General features: G+C 35.5%; 1 protein-coding gene across 17 annotated transcripts in view; it reads left to right on the forward strand.

The window, feature by feature from the left end:
- PAM (peptidylglycine alpha-amidating monooxygenase) overlaps positions 1–23,499 on the forward strand; it is a 304,923-nt gene that overhangs the window by 143,007 nt on the left and 138,417 nt on the right. For all 17 annotated transcript variants that reach the window (XM_023212219.2, XM_023212220.2, XM_026454292.1 and 14 more), the window contains one exon: positions 16,427–16,484. In XM_023212219.2, the coding sequence (XP_023067987.2) occupies positions 16,427–16,484 (58 nt within the window). The remainder of the gene's footprint in view (positions 1–16,426; positions 16,485–23,499) is intronic.

Here is a 23,499-nt window from a genome sequence, read left to right on the forward strand (position 1 = left end):
ATAGATAGATAGATAGATAGATAGATAGATAGATAGATAGATAGATAAACTGAAAAAACTTTACTTGATTATTTTTAAGTATTGTAATTTGGCGATAAAATCCAAAACAAAACAACAAACTCCTAACAAAAACTGACATCAAAATAGATTCAAGCAGAAAAAAAATATCACTAGAACATTTTAGCCTTCATTTTTTATGGGAATAACAATTATTTCATGTGGTAAACTGTGCTAAATAAAATCTCTGAATGATCAGTTTGCTATGAAAATGAAAATTCTGTTTAGCTTACTATTTCTATAGTTGATGTTATCAGTTATAATATTTAGCCTCCTCATTTTGGACATGTTTAGAATGTTTTATCTTTATGTATTTTTCATAAATACTAAGGCAGTATTCACAGATTATAGTTGTGGTTTCATCTGTTTGACTCAGACTATGAAGGCAGACACAGTAGATGTAAGCAATAAGATAGATTGATAGCCTGAGTAAATGCGAGTATTGAAGAGGTGACCCTAGTGGGGTCAGACAAGTTTAGAAGTTAACAAATAGTCTCTATATTGTTTCTCTGCTTGTCATAACCACTCCATAATACAAAATGGAGAAAGTTGTGCTCAGGGGTGAGGAAATTAAGTTCCTGCCCTAAATAGTTTATAGTCAAGAGTAAAAAATTTGTTCTACTCAATGTGAATTCTTTGACTCTGCCAGAGGTGAATACTGTTGTATCTTCTATCTGTCCTTTATTTAATTGGCACAGTAAGCTGGGGTCTAGAAGCTCATGGCTTCTGAGTGTAAGGGAACTTCTAGTCCTTCAGTCAATTATGGCAGGAGTCAGTTGAAATGAATAAGGTGTTTCATACAGTTACCACCCACAGCACTCACCAGTGAAGCAAACAAAAGCCAAATCTAGCACTGTTTTAATGTTTTCAGGTCTACTGTTGTTTGAAGACTGCAGGTTCTTTGGAACACCTTGTATCGTTTATTTTCTCACTTGCCTCTTTGTTGAACATGCACTCCCCACGATTCAAAAATATCAACTGTCAAGAAGTTTACAAATGTATAAATCTGAGGTAGTTACCTTCCATTTGCAAAATAAGTCCTCCAGAAGATATTTATCATGATTTAAGAATTTATAGAGAATAGAGATTTAGCCAACCTGTGATTTGCTGTCCTGTTTACGTTTATTATGAAGGAGAACATTAAGAATGATCTTATCTCTTCATTGTGGAAGTCAGTTCCAGAAATTATTGAGAATGAGCTTTTTCCACAAGATAAGTTCAAACCTTCTAGCAAATCCCAAAGATATTATAATGTACATATGAGTATTAATAGAGTTAATTCAGGCATATATAATATTTTATAGTAATTTTGCAGAGTATTGAAATGTTAACAAGACTGAAATGATTTTCCATCCCTTCTTTTTTTAAATATCAGTCTGCCAGACCATTTTTCTTCTTAGGCTTTTATGTTGCTGTTTTTCTTTACATTCCTTTTTCAGTATTTAAATATCAGTCACTATAATGTTACAGAATATGTATTCTTTCTCTGTGAACCTACCTGACTCTCTCACACTGATCTGATCTGAGCACCCTAAGTTGTATCACTCTTATAGAACCATTCATTGTATTGTCACTAATTATAGTGATTACTTTTTATGTTCTAAACATCTCGCACTAAAAGGTCTCTGAAACCAATGACTGTATCTTACTCATCTTTGTGCATATTTTTGGTCAGTGTATATGCAAACTTAGCAAACATCACAGTCTGTATTTACAAGAAGCCAGTTTCTGTCTGTCCTGTGGGAAAGATATTGTTTTCACAGTGTTCTGTATTATGCCTTGCACATAGAAGGTACTCCGTGAGTATCTGTTGGTTAACCAATCTCCCTTGATCTACACCTAGTTGTTTCTTCTGTTCTTCAGTACAGGTAGGAAAGTAAGTTGGATGATGACCCATGTGGTATCATAAAGATTGTCTATCTAGTTAGTGCTATATTCCCAGTGCCTTGCAGAGTGCCTGGTACTTAGTAGACATTAACAAATATTTGTTAGGGATTGATATTTAATGGTTATTGCTATGGCTTGGATATGGTTTGTCCCCACCAGAACTCATGTTAAAAGTTGATTCCCAATGTGGCACTGTCGGGAGATGGGGTCTAGTTGGAGATGTTTGGGCCACGGAGGCAGATCTCTTATGAATAGATTAATGCCCTCACATGAGAGTGAGTGAGAATGGATTAGTTTTCAGGAGAATAGTTTGTTAAAAAATTGTGCCTCCCTTCGTTTCTCTCTCTTGCCTCCTCTGTTACCATGTGATTTTTGCTCAAGCCTTTTCTCCATTCTGCTTTTATTCATGAGTTAAAGCAGCCTAAGGCCCTTACCAGATGCAGCTACCCAATCTTGATCTTTCCAGCTACCAGAATCATGAGCCAACCTCTTTTCTTTGTAAACTACTCAGCCTCAGGTATTCTGTTATAGCAACACAAAATGGATGAAGACAGTTGTATTCTTCAGTCAAAGCACAGAGCACATTAGCAAGTAAAGTTTGTTTAGGCAGTTAGACTTCAAAGAAATTTATAGTGCAGTAAATATTTCATCTTCTTGGTTGACATGGTTGGAACTACATTTGACTATTTACCTCTTTAATGTTCTGAATTCTAGGTGTCTACAATTACTTTAATTTTTTCTCTCAAAATGTCTTTCAAATTTTTCCTTTTTCCTGTCTGTTCCAGCTGCACTGGTTTCTTTGACTTCCTTGTACTTACTACATTTCCTCTCAAGTCTGTGCCCATGTTGTTTTCTTGCTAAGTTTACTCTTCCCTCACTGTTTAACCTGGTAAATACCTTCCCATCTTTCAGATCTCAGCCTGGGCATCACTTTCTCAAAGAAGCTTTTCCTGACCACCTCCCATTCCCCCTATTCCTCCTGTTCCCCCATCCTCTACCTTTTAGAGTGCTATGGTAGCTCTCCTAGCACCCCATGCCTCTTTTTCAGGGTAACCTTCACAAATGCAGTTTCATATTTGTTAACATCATTATTCAATTCATGCCTCTATTTCTTCACCAGACTGCAGACTATGGAGGGCAGGAAGCACAGCAGGTTTTGCTCATCATTGTATCTCATCAGTCTATTCCAATGTGTGGCAGTAGCCAACTCAATATGTATTTGAGTGATAAACAGACATACGGGGCATATGGGTGGATGAATGGACGAATTTCCACTGCTACTCTCCAATTATAGACAATCCAGATAGCAACACTTCCTGGTCTGTTCCAGCTCCATTGCTTCCCCTGCCCATTGTATCCTCCTTGCCCATTCTCAGTTCCATCACTGTGTCTCCTAAAGGACTGCACCTGTAATTCCATGCCCCATACCCCACTCATTCAGCATGACTGACATCATGTTTAAACAGATCTAAATTCTAATTTAAATCAAACTAATATTCTCTAAATTAGACAAAATTCTCAAATCAAATCTCAATTCTCCTTATCTCCCAAGGCCTTTTATTATCTGGTTTTATTCAGTCTATTCAATTTCCTTTATCAAAACTCCCTAAAATGTCACCTCTGTACCTAATAGTCCAGTTACCAGACTGTCCCTGCCTCTACCACACTTACTCCCATCTCAGTGTTTGGTTCAGGCTGTATTTTCAGGTCCCCCAGGTGTCTTCCTCTTAACTTTGTTTATCTGAATTCCTCCCTTCCTGTGTGAAAACTTAATGTCTCTTTTCTGAGCCTCTCTAATGCTGAGAGAAGTCTTGGTTACCTCCTTTTGTTTCGTTTTTTTTTCTTTAAAATAATGCTTTTATTTAAAATACCTTTTTTACAAATATTAACATTTTATTGAATATGCTAAAATCACATGAACACTTGGCACCATTTGAAATATAATCCTATCTATGGAATGGAATGCAGACATTAAATGTAAAGGGGAGACAGATTTAGGACTTCAGGAACATGTTTTAGAATAAAAGTTTTTAATAAATTTCAGTACTCCTTTTGTTTTTGAGGTTTCCACTTTATAATTTTTAAAATACTAGAACTGCCAAAGAGAAGTATAAAAACAGGGATGTATTTTATGTGCTGGATATTTGCCACTGGCCTCTCCAGATGTCCTTCCCACCCTTCTTCAGCCTGCTCCACGCTCCAGGAGGCTGACCTTTATGTACTACATTAATGGGCTCCCTTGCTCTCTGGCTTTCAGTGGCTTTAGTCTGTGGGAGGAACTGGCAGAAGACTGGGCAGAAGGAGGAGAAGCAGGTCAGGGTATTTATTTCCTTGGTTCCTTTTCTGCTGGGCAGCAGTTTGGCAGTAACTGGGTTTCTCTAACGATACCATAGCTCCTATCATCTCTCATGGTTATGAGTTTCTAGTTTTGGTAACTCTTCCTCTTCTTGGCTCTTAGGTTTTTGGGTGGTAACAGTTTGCTGCTTTATAAATCCCTGGGGTGTTTTAACATTCCTGCATGCCTCCCTTAACCTAGCCATATTTGTCCTTGGTTCCTTGGTTAACATTCTTCTGAACTGCCCCCTTTATTTGTGTCTTCTCTTTTCTTAATGGAACATTGACTGATATCATTTAAGTATTAACTATAGCAAATTAATGCTTTCATTATAGAAGTGATGCAGTGTGATACATAGTCCCATTCACAAGATAATTACAAGATTTGCAAAATATATTAATTCTTTATGCTTTACAAGTGGTAAGGTCTGAACACAAGTGGGAAGTTATGGAATGAATATCATCTTTTTTCATTCCTATCTTGTGCCTCTGACTCTGCATGATCTTGTTAGGGGAAAAGGTCTGGCTAGGTGGCCCTCCTCCTTGGCCCCCTTATTGGGCCCGTCTAGGACCAAGCCAGCACTCTGGTCTCCCCCTTCTCAGAATTCCTACTAGTTTTTTAGTCCTTAAAACAAGGCTTAACACTTTACCATTTCCTAATGGCAGACTTTGTCACATCCATTAGATTCTAAAGTTTCTGAGAGAAAAGAGTATTTTTATGTCTATGTGTATGCCCCTGGAACAATACATACATAACATAAAAAGATCTTAAAGACCCTTTTCTCTCCTTTTCCTTGTGATGTATTTGTGAAGAAATCAGGGTATTTGTTCTATAGAGTATCATACATTTTAGGTTTTGCTGATTGCATCACTAGAGTATCATTTAACATGTTCCTGTGTTCTTTTTTCTTTTTTGTACTGGTGCATCTAGAGGCTAGATCAGATTTAGATTAGAGTTTGGTGCAAGAATATTTCATAGATGGTGGTATGTATTACCAGCAGAAGGTAATCTGATTGTCTGTCTAATTCTTGTAATGTTAATACTACCCATTAATGAGGAAATGTAAGGTTGATAATCCATTATAAAGTCTTGTCAGCTTTTTATCTATTGCTTTTAGTTGCCATGAATGATCATCATTGCCTTGGTTAATTAGAAGTTGCATATGATAAGTGTTCTAATTCTTTCATTCCTTCTGAATTGGTCAGTGGAAGTACATCTACACAAGGAAACTTTCCCTCATAAGCTATTTGATCACCTTTAAATACACTTTATATTGCTTACATCATTTTTGTTCTATAATTGCTAGATATAAAACTTTTCTTATAACACCTACTAACTGTCAATGGACTATAGAAACTTAATTATATATTGATGATAATTTAGAATTGTTTAATTTAATTGTACTTACCATGATGTGTGGATTTGTGCATGTGTATGTGTAAGCCTGAGAAAACATAAGAAAATAAAGCTGATTTTAAAGCATTGTAATTTTGTTGTTGAATATTAGGAATTTTCCGAGGAAGTTTAGGGAAGAATACAATGTACTAAAATGTAGTATTTATGTTTCTAACGTACAATTAACTTATGACAAGTAAAAACATATCTGGAAAATGGGCATTTGCAATTTCTACAGCTATTTGGTTCATATACTAATAACGCCATTAACTGTCTGACAAGTATCCACTTGGAGTTTAGAAGACAACCTTTGTAGAGTCCTTCCTTTTCTTGAATTATTAATATTATCTTTGAATGGACATTGCAAAATTACAGTGGGATAAATTTAGTTTGATAGACTTAAAAAGTATAAATAAAATGCTGAAAGGAAAAAATGACTCAGTGCTCTAAAGCTATTTTTGTAGGATCAAGTCCTTTATAAAATGTTTTTGTTCATGAAACATAACAAAATTCAACAAACTCATTCAACTAACATTCACTGCATACCCAGTTCCTATGTCAGGTGGTCTTTGGGAATACAAGCAAGAATAAATCAAGGCTTCACCCCTTAAAACACAATACAATAGCATGACTAGCAAAAAAGGAGCTTTGTTGTAATTGCCTAATACTGAAATAGAAATGTTTATGACATAAAAAGGAAAATCCAAGACAGGCCAAAGAATGTTTTTATATTTGATTTTATAGTTCCTCTTAAAAGTTCAAGGCTAAGGATGCAAATCTGTTGAATGTTTCTTTTATGAGTTAGAAGTTTAAGGGAAATGAATAGGTCACAGAATCATTATGAGGGAGGTAGGGAGAAGCAGAATAACTTTGCCTTTGACCATTATGGTTAAATATATGACTCCATCACTAAACATAAGTACCCCATGTCTGTTTCACCTCTCCTTTGAAAGGAAAAAAAGTATAATTTTTCAGAAGGCACAATTTCTTCTTATTAACTTAGAATTGAATTGGCTTTCCATCTCTTATTTCCATCAACATTATCAGACTTGCTAAACTGGGAATTGGCATTTTATCATTCTGTCTTCTTATATCTTAGTCGCTAGTTACGAGACTCATTCGAACCTGCCTAGATGAGTATATTTAATTAATGGTAGATGAAAAGACAAGGATTTCAAAAATTCTGAAGAGGTCAATACATTGAAATGGGCCTGGTTACCTGAAAATTATCTACTGATGAATAAACTTAGAATGCTATCAGGACCTATTGTTTGCCTATTTTGCAGACTTCTCCTGTTCTTTCTTACCTAAGAGAAATCCCCTTTTGTCCCATTACTGGCCTTCCCTTTCCTGATTAGACTAAGTCAATTCTGGTCATTCCTTTTCTCTTGCTAATGATTGCCTTAGAGTTGGGCATGTGGTATAATTCTGGCCATTTGGATGTGAGGTGAAGTCTTTTGGAGCTGAAGTGCTTCTGGGAAAGTGTCATTCTTGAAAATGACCTTAAGGAAGAGACTTTCCCTCCCCTAGCCTTTGGAAATTGCATTGGGCATTGTGACAATGTCATAGTCAAGCTACTGCAACTATCTTGTGATCAGGAAGGGAGGCGAATCCATGAAATAAAGGCAACATGCTGAATATGACAAAGCTGAAAGATGGAAAGAACCTGATTACTTGATGACGTTGTTTAGTTGCTGGATGAAATAATCATTTTTGCATTTGTTCTACTTCTGGACTTCTCATTATGTGAGAGACTACATCTCTATAGGTTTAAGTCATTTTGAATTGGTCTTCTGCAGTTTGCAGCCAAATGCATTCTTAGTGATGATAAATATTTTCTTAGATCTCTTACGTGTGACTGAGATATCATGTATTTAGTTTAGTGTGATCTTTGTAATATGTCCTGATGACTGTATGCACGATCATTCCAAAAAAGAAAAGAGCTATTTCTGATAAACACTTTCATAGCCCCAAGAGTGCATTGCCCTTTTGCTTTTTTATTGTACCAATTTTAAGTGTCACCAGCAGTGAAATAAAACTTTAAGCATCTTTCAAGTTGAAAATTCTGCTAATAGTTGCCACGAGTACATACATTTATTTGAGCTTTACAAGTTTATTTGCATATTTTACATCCTGTCTTCAACAGGAACCCTTTCAGGCAATGTTACACTGTGCTGATACCAGTCATCAATGCGTAACAAATAGTAAAAGTGCAAATAATACATGAATAAATTAATTTTCAAATTGTCCTTTGCTTGTATATGTAGCAGAGTCTCACAGTTTATAGACTATTCTTCAAGTAGGCAAAAAAAAATATTTTACTTTAAAAAATTGATCTAATTTAGCTTATTACACCCGTGACCTCTGGGTATCAAGGGAAGAAAACCTTCAAAGTATCAGTTAAAGGTATCTCACTTTCTTCTGGTTCAAGACAGTCATCTCAACTTTTTAGTAAGCTATACCTCCTCTTCCCTGTTTCATTTGTCAGTGCAGTATTTGGTGGTCTTACATGAATGGCCTTGAGCAGTAGAAGACGTCTTAAATGAATGGGATTCGTTGCCTCTGTTTCCTTAATTGGTGTCAATTTCAATAACTGTGATTACGAAATTAACCTCCATTTGGCCAGAGGAATTTCTTTTACTTCTTCCTTTTATTTAGAAAGGTACTCCCCTATGTCATGCTTTCTTCCTTTCCCAGCTTAGCTTTAGCCCTGCCCACCTCCTTGGAGCCATAACAGAATGCTTGCTGGGGAACCAAATATGATTTATGTGGGAGAGGAATGTGAGTACATTCAAAATACTAGTATTACAAATCTGTAAATCCTGAAAACCCAAAACCTTGCACAGAACTGTAACATTGATAAATATGCTGAAGTCTGTTGGGTTGTTACTTAAAGTCATCTACTTTAACATTGTAATTCTTATTTTTTTCTTACTCCTTCATGTGAAAAGTATCCACTTTTGTAGTATATCACTTCACTAGTCCCCAGTGCATCATAAGAAGTTAAAATTACTGTGTGCCAAAAGAGTAAATTAGGTGTTCAGGTTTCTAGGTTTGTGTTGGTATTACTAGACTATGGAACAGGAATGGTTTCCTGGGTTGGAAGTCACCAAGCAGCCACTGAAATTCTCTACTTGGTGGCGTATTCTCTGCTGGAGTCTATATAATACCAATATTGCTTTAAATAATTTTCCATACCTTATTTTATTTTGCATATTTGAGATTTTTAAATTAACCTATTGACTCATCCCTTTTTCTTTAGCTTTCTCAAGCTCTTCAGTTTTTTTTGCTGTTTTTATTGTTTGTTTTTCCCTTGATGTTTTGTCTTTCCTGTTTCTCAATCTGCCTTAGTCCCTGTGATCAACACCAAAGTAACTGGTGGGAAAACTTTGTGGTGACTGCTATGTACCATTGCTGCAGGCATTTCTCGAATGGGGTCAGTGTAGATGACATCACTAGAGATCCCGGGGGTAAATACCATGGACAGCGAGTGTGGCTAGAGCTTTACATAGTCTTGGGAAAAGCTTGAACCACGAGAAGAGTACCCACAGGGTCTCAGTCCTTCTAGGGGGAGTCACAGAGAAAAACTGGGTTCTTTAAAATATTAATAAGTTAGGGATATTAACACAAAGGTAGATGTCTAGATATTAATATTGTATTATAGACATGCCTATGAGAACACAGCTTACTTATGGATTTTGATTAGCCACATTGTCAACTACCCTCTCCTTAAAACATTCTCTTCCTTTGGCTTCCAAGGCATGTGGCTCACCTGGTTTTTCTCTGAACTCCTTGGTCACTGTTACTTGGCCAGCCAGTTCACAGCTCTGTCATTTCTCTTTCCCTTTTTCTCTCTACTCTCACTAAGCAGCCTCCTCTACACACATTGCCCAATTACTGTCCAATTTTTGTGTTTCCTAAATTTATATCTTTAGGCCAAGCCTCACCTCTGAACTCCAGATCTTGACCCAACTGCCCCTTTGACATTTACATGTGGATTTTTCAAAAGCTGCTCAAATACAACATGTTCAGTGCCAAATACATTATCTTCTTCAAACCTGGTCATCTGTGTTTTATGTCTCAGTGAATGATACCACCAATACATTCAGTTATGCAAGCCAGAAATCCAGGAATTATTCTCAACACTGCCTCCTTACCTTCCTTTGAAATCTACTCCCCAGTCATGTCTATTTTACTTTTAAAATGTCTCCAGAATCTGTTCTGTTTTCTCCTCTACTGTCATCGCCTAGTTTTAAGCTACTATTTTTCTGAATAACTACATGGCATCTTCACTAGCCTTATCTGGTTAATTTCCATGTCATTTTCCTTAAAAAATGAAAATGTCTGTGGCTTTCTGTGGCTGTCATGAAAAACGAAACAACCAAAATTCTTAAATGAACTATAGGCCCTGCATTGTGTGCCACATCTACATGCCTAGTCCAATTTAAAACACAGTCCTCTGTCTATGTGTACTGGCTTTTGTTTTTCCTGTCACACCAAGTTCTGTCCAATTACACGGCCTTTGAAAATACTATTTCTTATGCTGAAACATTGCCAACCCCCTTGACCTAAATTATTTCCTCTGAATTATTAGCTTTTGTAGCAACCTGTATTTCTTCTTTGTAGCACTTAAAACAGTAAAAAAATTAGCATTTATGTGTGACTATTTCTTTGCTAAACTAGTAGACTGTAAGTTCTATGAGGGCAGAGACCATGTATACTTTTGCTCACAGTTTTACAAATGTAGTACAGTGTCCGGTTCCTGGGAATCGCTCATCATATATGTTTGCTAAGTGAATGAATGGATGGGTAGAAGAATGACTTTCTGTGCAGCCACTGAAAGATTTAAAGGTAGGCAAGTGTTAATGAGATGACTATGGCAAGATATATTAGAATTAGAATAGGCCCAGGAGCGGGAGAAACATGGAAATTAAGAAGACCACTTTGTTTTCTGATTGTTCATTATAAATTTCAAGAGAATAGAATGCAACTTTGGCAGTAAAATATTGGACAGACCCATTCAAGTCTAGAGCTTCTCTCCTATAAAGCTATATTGTCTCAGTATCAAATATAAGCCACTTAGCATAGAAATATGGTGTTTGGGGTAGTGATTGAGGAGCCTTTCCTGTTCTGAAGTGTCCACAAACAGATTTCGTACGTACAGTTAGTTTCTAATCATTTGTGTTAAAGGACAGGAATATCATTGTGAATAAATGTTGGCACCAGGTTCAGAAGATTGACTGATTCCATATTCAGGGGAACCTGATGAAAAGCATGAACCACTAGCTTAAGGTTGGGAAAGGTGAGTAGTGGAGATGGTCTGCAATCCCTGTTCAGAATAGCACAGTTTCCTTCTTGTAACTCCCCAGTCCCCATCACAGGGAAGCCAAGGAGTTTTCCACCGCTATCGCCACCCTGTTGTATGATAGGCAGTTAATGATAGTAGATTATTAGTATGTTCCTTTTTGTTTACTTGTAAGTGAAAGTATTGAAAGCTCTAAGACAGCTGTTCCCTCACCAAAATATTTTTCCTTCATCGTTTGCTCATACAGATTTGTAATTCCCATAGAAGAGCGCTTGCCAAGAGAGTCACTTCCATTTGAACTACTTGGCGTTGAGAATCTTCTCATCATCAGCCACAGTGTGATTATAATTTAAAAATGCAAATGGGATTCTGGGATGAATCAACTGAAGGATAAAATTCATATGAAAAAGTGATGCTGTGTAAAACCCTAATTAGGCAGCATCTATAATATACAGCCTTTCTTAAACTGTGAGTTTATTGCCACCAAAAGAAGTAGATATGTGCAAAATTCAGCAGCCATTTATAGAGCTCCCAGTATGTGTCAGATATTATTCTAAATGCCTAAAATGCTAGACATACACTGTTACAAGATTACATTCTAGGTTGGGAAAAATGTTGATAGGGGATGGAATTAGTATAGTGGTAAGGACAAAAGTGAAGCATTTTGGAGAATCATTTGGGAACATTTTAACATAAAATCTTCACTATGACTATTTCTTCCACAGCCTAAGAAATATAATAACATCTTTAAAAAATTAAATGGTAAGAAAAAGATAACAGGGAAAGGAAAACAAGGATAGACTACATATAATAGTGATAGTTTAAGGAATTTTATGTTATTAAGTGTTTTATGTTATTAATTCTGGCTTCAGAGAGATGGATTATTTAAACTTGAGTTTTTTGCTCCAGAAAATCTTTTATGCTTTGGTATAATTTTCCTTTGCTCTAGCTTCCTTTTATGCTAGGATGAGGTGGAGACTACAAATACCGCTGAGTTAGTGTGAGCCTACTATGCATGCATTAAAAACACTTTGGGAGACAGCAATTTGATTCTGTTACATAGTTGGATCAATTAAAGTAAAACTTTGAAAAATAATTTTCCAATTGTTTTCTTTCTCTCATAATCGAAATCCTGGCCAAAGGGGCTTGATCACTTTCCATACATTTTCCTTTTTAGATGGGCAGAACTACCAACGGTCTTGAGATTTCCATTAGTTTTTCCCAAAACGCAAGTTATTCAAAGCCTAAATGAGTAATATGTGGAAATGTAGGACTTTAGGGTTCCCTGTCATTTTGTCTGGGTTAGATTTAAAATGTAGACAATCAGGGGTTGGTATAGAGACTATTACCAACTTTCTGATCAGCTATTCTGAGGCACAAAGTCACAATTGCCACCACAAGATGGTTCCACTGGTTCTGGGTTTTGATTACTCCTATTACATATATTTAAGGTGTACATCGTGCTGTTTTAATATTCATATTCATAGTGAAATTATTACTATAGTTAAGCAAATTAATCTCTCCATCATCTTTCATAGTTATTTTTACTTTTATTGTTTGGTGTTTTGGTTATTAAATAAGTGATGACTTAGAAAAGTTACCAGAGACCATACTATACACAATATAATATTTCTATGACTTATGGCCTCTTTATAGGGAGCAACCAATTTACAAATAGCCACAGAAATAAGCAAAAGGGCCATAACCAGATGAAACTGCATCATGTTCTTATTTGTACACCTCTTTGTGTCATCACATTGAATAGTCTTTAAGAAAGGTACTCTGGGAGGATTCTGTACAATAAAAGCTTATTATCCAATCAAGATCAAATCATAGTATTCAACACTAGAATCTGAATGGTGGTACCTTTGGTTTCCCCAAATAAAAATTACTGGTTTATGTAAACAATTTTCATATGTAATAATATACAGAGATTTTGTTTGTCTCATAATAATTTAAATAAGCAGTTGATTTTATTACTTCCTTTTCCATAGAAACCACTACATCTCTGTCTTGCAAATGACTAAATCAAAATAAAGAATGCTATGAGAGAACTCTTGGTTAAAAATGGGTAGTAATAGGATATTATAGGAGTGTTATAGTAATAAAGGCCTTTTTATTTCTAGCACACTATCTTATTTTGTTAGAAAAATGTGCTTTTCTTGGATAGTTTCCAGTAGCATCAGTAAAGAGGCATCAGCAATATCATATCCCTCTTGATTCAGATTCGGCTGATGTGCCAAAACAGATAGCACTGGGCACCGTGGCTATGTAGATTCATATTATTTCTCCCTTTTTGTATATCTGAGCCTTATGTTAGCAGTTTGAATCTGTAGTATTTTACAGACAGTCCCCTGGCACCAAGCTCAGGTACAGTGTTCTTTCCACAGAGAGAAAAAGAAATTCATGATGATGATAAATGGAAAATTGTGAAGGGTTGTGCTGGTAGTTTGGGTTGAATTATAGAAGCATCTTTACTAGGACAGTGTGTTCGTAGGAAAAGACTATTATAATGGGCAATAAGGTGCTGTCTTTGTCTCTTCAGAATATGTTTCAGAGAAACATTGATCTGAGTTATATGTATATTTTCAAATAACTTTGCAGAAACAAAATAGTGACAAAATTAAATAGCTGTGGCTCTAATCTAGTTCATTGCAGTTTGACAACAAGCTTTTATGAAATGTTCTCAGGTGCTATTGAAAATTTAGGGTACTTGGACTAAAACTTCCTGTTAAATTTTATGTTACTTTGATTCCCTTATTTCTCCTATTAATCAAGTAAACAACTGAAATTGTGCCTAAGAACTGACAACACTTTTCTAGAGAGGTTTGAAAAATAACCTTTTAACAGCTATCTTTCCATAGTGGAAAGAGAAGTGCTTTAATAACCTGGGTACAAATTCCATTTCACCAATTTCTAGATTGCTTTTTACCTGTAAACAAATTACTTACCATCTTTAGCTTCATTTTTGCCATGTGTAAAATGGTGTCTGTAATACCTACCAAATAGTGTTATCATGGAAAATAACTATGATGGAAACTCCTAATTGTGTATGATACTTGTCTCCTGCAGAGGGTCTCCTTCCCCTCTCCTCTCCTCTCCTCTCCTCTCCTCTCTCTTCCCCTCCCTTTCCCCTACCTGTCTCGTTCTTCAGCTGGCTTTAACAACTTAGGAAAGAAATAGTCGAAATCTGAACGGATTCTCATTATTAGATAAGTTATAAGCCAAAAAACAGAAATTGCTAGATGAAAGACATTTTCAAATTATTCTCATTTTAAATTGGGTGGCTGATGGTAAAAAATAATAATTATAGTATGGATCTGATGAATTATAAGTATAAATAACAGGTTCCTTTATTCTCTGTATTATATGTAACCATCATTATACTTAATTTTTTTAAATTGAGAACCAACTTGCTGAATTTGATATATCTATGTATGCCTGTAACTTCCCTATTCCATAAACAATGAAATGACTTACAATAAAATCAAAGATGGAGTAAAATCAAAACCTGTTAGTCCAAATTAAAAAGAAGTTCTGTTTCCTTTTCATTTCATCATAACCTTTTGATCCTTTTTCATTGTAAGTATATGCTTAGGTGCTTTAAATTTACTTTTGTTTTTATATTTTCTTTTAAGTCATTATTTGTCACATTGCTTGGAATGATCTTGAATATATTAGTATAATGCACAGAGTGCCTATGTTCAGATCCCAGCTCCTGCACTTGTTGGTGTCCAAGATAAATAAACCAACACCACTTAAAGTGGTAAGAATAGATTTTATTCAGTAGTAACTATTGCAGTAGGGAAGTGGGTCCAGTGTGAAGTGAACCTAACTTTGCCGAAACAAAAGGGAGGAGACCTTTTAGAAGCTGGGGTGTGCTGAGGGAAAGGCACTGAAGGATGTGAAAGAGAGCTGGTCCATGTGGCTGGGCCATCTGGGTTTGTTATTTGGGAGAAGAAGCAAACTCATTATGTCTTTATGACAGAAGGCAGTGGTGTTGATTAGAACAAGGTGCCTACTGGACTTGAGAGCTGTGTAGTTATCTCCCTGAATGTAAGAAGACATTTTTGGGTGGTAGAAGATTTACATCTCAAAGGAGCAGAGAAAGGATTTATAGTTGCAAGCTTTCTGAAGTAACTGCTCTAAGAGAGAGTTCAGCGGTTTATGCTTGTTACCAGGTTTTGGCTAGAACAAATAGTAAAATCTTCTGGAAGCATTGAACTTTCTTGGGTGGGTACCTTAAAGGGTAATGGGGTCACATGAGGGGTGCAGCTGTGAGCTGTTAGGAACTATGCTAATGTGTTTCTTCACGTCTCTTAATTTGTGTGTGTGCATGTGTGTATGTATTGCGAGGAGAGGGTAGACAAAATCAGCACGTTTCCTTATTGGCAAAATAAAGTTGAATCTAAATTATAAAGACTTCTAAGAAATGAAACAATGCTGAAATGAGAAGAAAATGGCATATATGAAAGTAGTAACTAAGAATAAATCACATTTCAGTAATTTTTCAAGTTTTAAGATATTTGTTTAATGTGTACTTGAACCTCCTTGTTTTTTAACACAGAAGTAGAAACATAGGTACAAAATTCACAATTTTTGGTGCTAGTTCTTAGGTTTAGAAATATCAAATGATTTCTATCCATGTTAGTGAAATCTGATTATTCCAGCTCTGTGCAGTAATAATCCAGGAAGCATGACTTATTAAATGAGTGCAACCTACATTTGTATTGGGCATGTTATTAACCATAGCACACAGTTTATTGTGTATGGATTTCCAGTAAGGAAGTGGAATACATTGAATCTCATTCTCCTTAAACTGTAATTTTTATCACTAAAAATTCTTGACATTAATATATTTGATAGTGAAAAACTGACCATTTAGATGAGACCAATAACTAGAAAAGAAACAATAGCTTGAGTTAATGTTGGTTTCTTCAATGTATTACATAAAATGAAATTAAAATAAGGGAGAGCAACCAAAAATAATCAATTTTAAGATCAACTTATATTCATTGTACTTCTCTAATATTTGAGGCATTATTGTAAAATGATTCAGGAAATTAAATATTTAATTTTGCAAATGGCAAAGATGGTCAAAACTAACTTCTACCATTTTAAAATCAAGTGCATTAAATTGTTCTACTCTTTTTATAAAAGCATCTAAAATTTTGCCTTTTAACTTGGACAGTGTTAGAAATATCACTCATGATGATTGGTTTTACAAATAGAATCTAAAGTTGTTTAGGAAAGAGTCTTAGACAAACTTTTAGGGTATCTAAGTTCTGGACTTAGCCCTTCCACTAACCTGCCACTCAGCCCTCAGCAGGAAACCTATCCTCACGGAGTACTTTTTACGGTCATAGAAGCCACTTTTTAATAGTTATTATTTCTTCATTACTAGCAAGAGTTTAATTTGGATTTTTTTATCTTTTTTTTTTTAATAGTCTGATACATACTTCTGCATGTCAATGGGATTACCAGTGGATGAGGAAGCCTTCGTGAGTAAGTATTAATTGGATTGGGGGAGTAGCAGTTGAATGGAGGGCAGTGATTTGAAATCAGTGAAAGGTTCTCTTTGAGGGTTATGAGCATATTAATCTTTTACTGTCAGTTTCTAAAATGCATTTATCATGCTTAATGCAGAAACAAACTAGAGAGAGCTACTGAGAGGAAAGATTACAAACTATATCTGGAGAGATTCATGAGTAATAGTAGTTAAGGAGTTGCATGCAGATGTCGATGGCCGCCAGTACTGTGTGGTCCCATTTGTATAGTATTGGCTTTCTGTCTGTGGCAGGATGCTTAATTCCGCCCCACTCACAGACAGCTTATTTACCTGCTGGTTCATGCTATAAATCGACTGCACTTAGAATCAACATTGGTGAATGTAAGATTTTACCTGTCAGACTGGTAGATGGATAGGAAGGGAAGGGAAGAGAGAGGGAGGGAAGAAGGGATGAGAAGGGAAAGGAGTGCCAGAAAAGAAAAGAAATGGAAGAAAGAACATTTATCTTGTTGTTTGTATTATAGAATAAGAGAACACTTAAACGATAGATTCTTCCCCAACTGAACCTTTAAATCAGAGAGGAAAAGTGACAAAGCACCATCTGTTTCCATCTAGGTTGTTTCCATTTAAACATCCCTTATGACAGACATTTAACTGTTTAGGGAAGGGCTGTGATTGGCAAATTATTCATGTATTTGGCTTTTCTCTGCTTCATTTTAAAACATTTGAGATGTTGGTTTTGGAGAGAAAGTGATGGTAGTAGTACTTTGGTCCCTTGAGACTAATCTTCAAGTGGGCTGTCTGAAATGGCCATTATGTGAATTGTGAAATGTGTACAGTAGCCTTGGGGCAGTCTGAGGATGAATTTTTATGAGGTGTTTCCCCAGGAATGGACATTATAGACCTGCAAAGCCAGAGCAATGTGCATTTTTTATTCACACACGTTGGTGGCAATCACAACAGAAAATACAACCTTTAGTAACACTCTCAACAAAATTTGCTGCCTAGTTAATTCCTAAGAATGAAAGACCACACAAAGTTGAACACTGATGAGGTTGTTTTGTATAATATTTGGACATTACCAAGAAAAAGTTAGGAAGCCAAGTGCTCCCATATCCTGAACTATCTTTAAAGACAGAAATAATTTAAGTTTCTAATTGTAGTGCTTTGAGTAACACTAAATATTATTTAGGATGTAAATTCATAATTAAAATCCTAGCCATAAAGGTTTCCTTAATTTCATATTCACATACTTGGCGATCTAGGAGAAAATAATATTCACTCACAAAAGGAATTTTACATGAATTTTTCTTTCCTAATTTATATTTTCTTTGTCCAACCCTGAAGGGGTTGTTTTGAGTCCTGTTTTCACACCAGCTATGAAGAGAAGGCCACCCTACACCCCTGTGTAAATATGGTAGTCTTGTGTTACAGCAGTATTATACGTCTCACATTAATAGGTTTGTTTCTGGAGATTGGTGGTAGTATATGATTTTTGAACCGGTGACTGTAAGGACTATAAATATATATCCTGTGTGTTATTGCTCTCCTACTATAAATGTGTTTACGTTCACATAATTTAAAATGAAAAAATACAAGTGAGTATATTCAGTCAAGTAAAATATTCACAGGAAACACATAAAGGTCTATATTAGAACCAGAGTGCTAAATGTTTTCATACTTTCTTAGGCACTTTTCTTCTGAGATTAAACTATTCCAAGTTCTAAGGTCCTTAAAAGGTCTTCTAAGATTAATAGCTATTTTCAGTATTTCTTCCTTTCTTTATTACTTGGAGGATTGCATGAATACTGAAACTTTTTGTTCCCTATTCACAATGGGTTGTTTCATCTTCTGTGTGAGTCCTTTAATGAACTATGCCCAGGTGGTTTGTGGTTACTGTTGTTTACATAATTCAGCAACCACAGAAGTTTAAGTCTAGACAAATTAGAACTGGAAAATGGAAAACTAGGGACAATTAGCAAATAATCATTTATATAAAAGAGCAAGTAAAGGAAATTCTGCATGTATTATCTCATTAATTCTTAGGACAATCCTGTATAGATAGTCTCATTTCATAACTTGAGAAACAGAGACAGAAACATCTCTATCTGTGATTTAATCAGGTGCTAAGATACTAGTTTGTATGGAATTCTCATTTATGTAATGGCTAGACCATTACCATCATCACTATCTGCCGTTGTTTACTAAGGGCCTGCCAGACACTGAGATACTGAAAGCTAAACATATCTAAGCCAGTTTTCAGAAAAGGAAACAAAGTCAGAGAGGTTAAGGAATCTGCCCAAGCTTTTTACTAGCTGTGTATTAACCTAGTCGTACTTCAGATTTGGGTATGGAGATAGTGATACAAAGGAAGAAATGGGCAAAGTTATCAATTGCATAGATGGAGCTGCAATATAGCAAGAGCAGCACTGTTCTTCCTTCCTCACATCAAATACAATTATTCTTTCATTCCTTTACCTTCACTCCCTACTGGATACACTCTGACCAATTTTGCCAAAGGAAAAGTAAACCTCAAACCATCTTACAAAACAAATAATAAGTACACATGAAGATTTAAAGATTTGTAGAAGGAAAGGGGCTTGGATATATAGTTATATGTTGGGAGAGTGACCATACATAGCTTTTCCAGACTCCCAGAGTGAAAGTTTTGCCTGTAGGGTAACCTAGGCTTTTTCCATTCTAACGGATTCTGATGGCATCTGATGCCTAACAGAAGCTATAGCCTTTTTGTGAATTGTCCCAAATTCCTGATCTCAGGATGCCTTATCCTGAGATTAGACATGGTTGCAAATGAAGAGCTGTAAAAATGCATAATACTTTGTTCGTTCTTTTCTGTTTTTAATTATTTTTTACTTTTCATAGTCATTCTGTTTGTTTCTTCTTTCCTTTAGACATTTTATGGTTTTATACCTTCTGTTTTCATTATCTGTGCCTCTTTAAACTTTTGTATTCCAGCAGGATATGACACCGACTCAATAATTGCTTGCTGAATACATGAGTGGACACTAAAAAGGGATTTTGTTTGGCCATTTTCTGACTCAACATTTCAAATAGCAGATAATTTACCTTTTTACCTTGAATTATATTCTAATATAAGGAATTATTGTTTTGCTTGTGTTTATGAAAAGCCATTGTGCATTAATTCAGCAAACTTAAAATTCTGCTGCATGTAAGTTATTGGGTAATAGGGATATGAAGTATGTTGCGTGGTTAAGGAAGTCACAGGCTACTAGAATCTAGACAAGAATAAAAGTGTTAAAACATATAAAAAGGACTTTCTCCTTGAACTTTTCTAATTTCTGAAGAAAATTACAAAAGACAATACAATTTACATTGTTTATTAGAACTAGGACAGACTCTCTTGATGGTTTTAAAAGTCAAAATTGGATTTGAATAACTCACTATTTTGGCTTTATGTTTATATGCTAGTTATATAACCCATCTTAAACATACTTCTAAATTTTTAGCAAATACCATCACAGTCATCATGGAACTCATATGTATATATGCCTGTTATATTTACATAGGAGCATATAGCATGTATGATATGTTTATATATCTGTATTTAACTATTGAATGTGAATTACAGTAGGTGTTTAGAGAAATGCAGTGATGAAGATAAAAATATGTTCTATAAATTGAACGAAATTATAGCTTTCCCTAGGGCATTGTTTTTGTTTGTTGTTTTAATAAGAAACCATAGAATTTGAATGGGTGGAAGTATAATAATATCTGCATTTGACCACTGAACTGTGGTGCTGTCTAAAAGGTGTTTTACAGACACTCGGAGGAATTGGCTCTGACAGCAGCCCACTCAGCCAAGAAATTTGACTGTCATCTTCACCCACTTGCTTTCCCTCACATGGATGACCTGTAAATAATTGTGTCTTTTCCTTAGTGAATGATGACAGGTCCCTATCTATCAAATTGCACTACACAAATGAGCTAGAAGCCATTGAATTTAGAAACAGATAAAATTAATCTAATGATTCATTGTTTTTCATTTTCTTGGGCTTCTCTCTTGAATGTAGAGCAGTTTCTGTTGCAGAATTGCACAGTTAGATTTGAATAGTTCCAAATATGACATTTCTTAAACAAAGCACATGATCAAGTGATGTTCGGATACTTCAAGAACTGCATGAACAATTCAATTTTGATCATGCTTGTGGGTCACTAGATAGTATGACATAAAGACCGAGGTCTGGGCAGAGTACACTGCTCATATATCCATGTTTTATGGCTTTGGCAGCAGTAAATAGAGGGGAGTATATTATGCATATGTGTGTGAGTCCTCATCCCCATGCAATCATTCTGTTACCTTTCTGCTTCCAATTAGTTGACTAAGTATCCTTTCTCTTCTGTCTTCAACTAGGACTTCTTTCCAACATAAATAATGAGTAGTCTCTGTCTCACAGATGATCACTGAGTATTTTTCACCAATCACCCTGAAAAACGCTTAGTTTCTTAGTGAAAGCTACTTGAAAAGAGCTATGATGAAGAACACAAATAAGACATATATAGTAGAGGTCTTTGATGAGTAGATAAAGCCGATTTTCCTTGGTCATAATCATGTAGGAGAAGTTGTTGCTATATACCTTGTCTCAGAGTCTCAGCATATTTCTTAAATGTCTTCTGTCCTTTGGTCACCCAAATACATACACATGGTTCCAAATTGACAACACCCAACACTCAAGTTTTTTTTGTTACTCAGCTTTTCTCAAGTAATAAAAAACAGTGAGAGATGAATAGGAACCATTTCTAATGTCTTCAGTTAGGTACATCTAATGATCACCAGAAATTAATTGACATGTTGATATAGCTATTTTAATGCAGAAATGTTAAAATGCTACATTTCCCCCACCTACCACCTCCTCCCGGCTAGCTGTTTCAGTAGGAACTACTTTAGTAGTCAACCCATAAAAGATCACTATGAGTTGATCTAGTCAGAGAAAATTTCATGATGAAGGTACGCAAGATTTCATCTGGACCTCTGAAGATGACCTATTTGAATATGCAAAGGGGTGAATATTTTAGTGGCCCACAGTATGAGCCCAAACACACTGGGCACAAGTATGAGAGACAGTATCATATAGTGGCAAAAATAGCAAGCTCTGAGCCAGAACACTCCACATTCAGATCCCAGCCTCACCACTTTCTAGCTATACTACAAGGAACAAATTACTTCACCTCTCTTTCCTGAAGGCTTGTCTATTTGGCAGGACAAAGAACCAGACTCATAGGGTCATTGAGAAGTAAATGAGTGCCTGGCACCTGGAAAGCCCTCAGTAAATGTTAGTAGTTGTGATTATTAAGTGAGGGGGCTGCCTGATGAGAATAAGGAGTGGATGTAAAGGTTGCCATATTGGAAATGTAGTGAGCTAGAGGACTGGCACAGTATTATGCATGGCCCTGAAAGGCTAGAAGAAGGGTATGGGCTTGATTCTGTAGGAAATTAATAGTGGACTGTTATAGGAATGACATTACAAAAACAGGGCTTAGTGAAGCTTATGCTGTTTAATCTTGCATAAGCTTGGTTGATGAAGTCTATTTCTTGATTCTTTGGTATATATCATAGAGTTTAATTTTAAAAGATATATCATCTAGAAATTTAGTTTTTGTGTGTGTGTTGAAATTTCTTTATTCAGAGGTGAGGATTGTTTTATTTAAATTGATGTTCAATATATAGGCTTGCTCAGGTGTCTTATTTCTTAGATAATTTGGTGGCAGCAGCTTTAAGTCCTCATAAACTACCATAAGCATTCTTTACCAATGGTACATCATTGTCCATACTAGCAGTATTAATGACAATTTCACTATTAAGCTTTCTGATTAAAAATGTTCAAGGAAAAGGTCTTTATTTTAGTACAGAATTGCTTCATGGTTATGGGGAAAGCTTGCGGGAGATAATGTAATATGCCATTGTGGTGGGTTATTAACATGCTGGAAAATAGACTATGGTGCTGTGAGCTTTGCATTTGTCTGTACCTTTTTGGCTAAACTGCAAGATTATGAACATTAAGGTTGATTGTATCCTAAACTCAATGTTGATAGTAAGATTTTAGGGCTTATGTTTTTTTTTAAATCATGACATATCCTTTTTATTATATATTCTTGAACCTCACACCTTCCCAGTTCTCTCAATATTAAATATGGCTTGAAAACACAAACAGTCTTAGAATACTGACTCTTTATCATTGATAGGAACACAATTGCTAGAGAATTCCTATGCCTGCCTCAGATCTCAGCACTAAAATGGTTTTGGGTTATACAGCTATGATATAATACAGAGTTCCAGTGGTCTCCTTGAATAAAATAATTCTAAAATATCAACTAATTTTTATCTTTAGAAATTCTTTATGAATTTATTTTAATAGAAACCTGCTTTTACTGTTTGTCCTGTACATTTAAAGGATCAGTACAATCCCAATTTAACTAAGATGAGTTGATAAACTCAGACTATGCTCACATAATAGAGTATATTCCATCACTATAAATGGGAACTATAGTCAGAATTACTGGCGATTCACTTGTGAAACCTTTAAATGATATACTTACTGGGAATAAGTGCTGGAGATTTGACTGAGATATTGATTGGGGAGGCGAAGAGGGACTGGTCTAGATTGACTCTAGACACTTGTATTTTTACCAAGTTCCACAGGTTATAATTTAAAGCCCAGGTTAAAAATGGCTGCTTAAGAAAATTGTTTACTAACATGTAAAAATACCCATGGTATGCAAACTAAGCTATTTACAGTGTATAATATGATTACATTGGGAGGAAAAAAGAAAGTTAACAACGGTTATCCCTAATATATATATAGGCAACAATTCTAGATTGCCAAAGTTCTTCAGATCCAAACGTGCAAGTCAGTTCTTCTTTTTTTTTCAGTAGGTTAATTATCTGTGGTCTGTAGTATTTCTCTACTGAATATTTTTTAGCTAAAAAGAATTGTTCCTGCCATTTCCAATGGTAATTTAGAGCTGGTTATA

The sequence above is a fragment of the Piliocolobus tephrosceles genome, chromosome 4 (assembly GCF_002776525.5).
Source record: "Piliocolobus tephrosceles isolate RC106 chromosome 4, ASM277652v3, whole genome shotgun sequence".
NCBI lineage: Eukaryota > Metazoa > Chordata > Mammalia > Primates > Cercopithecidae > Piliocolobus > Piliocolobus tephrosceles.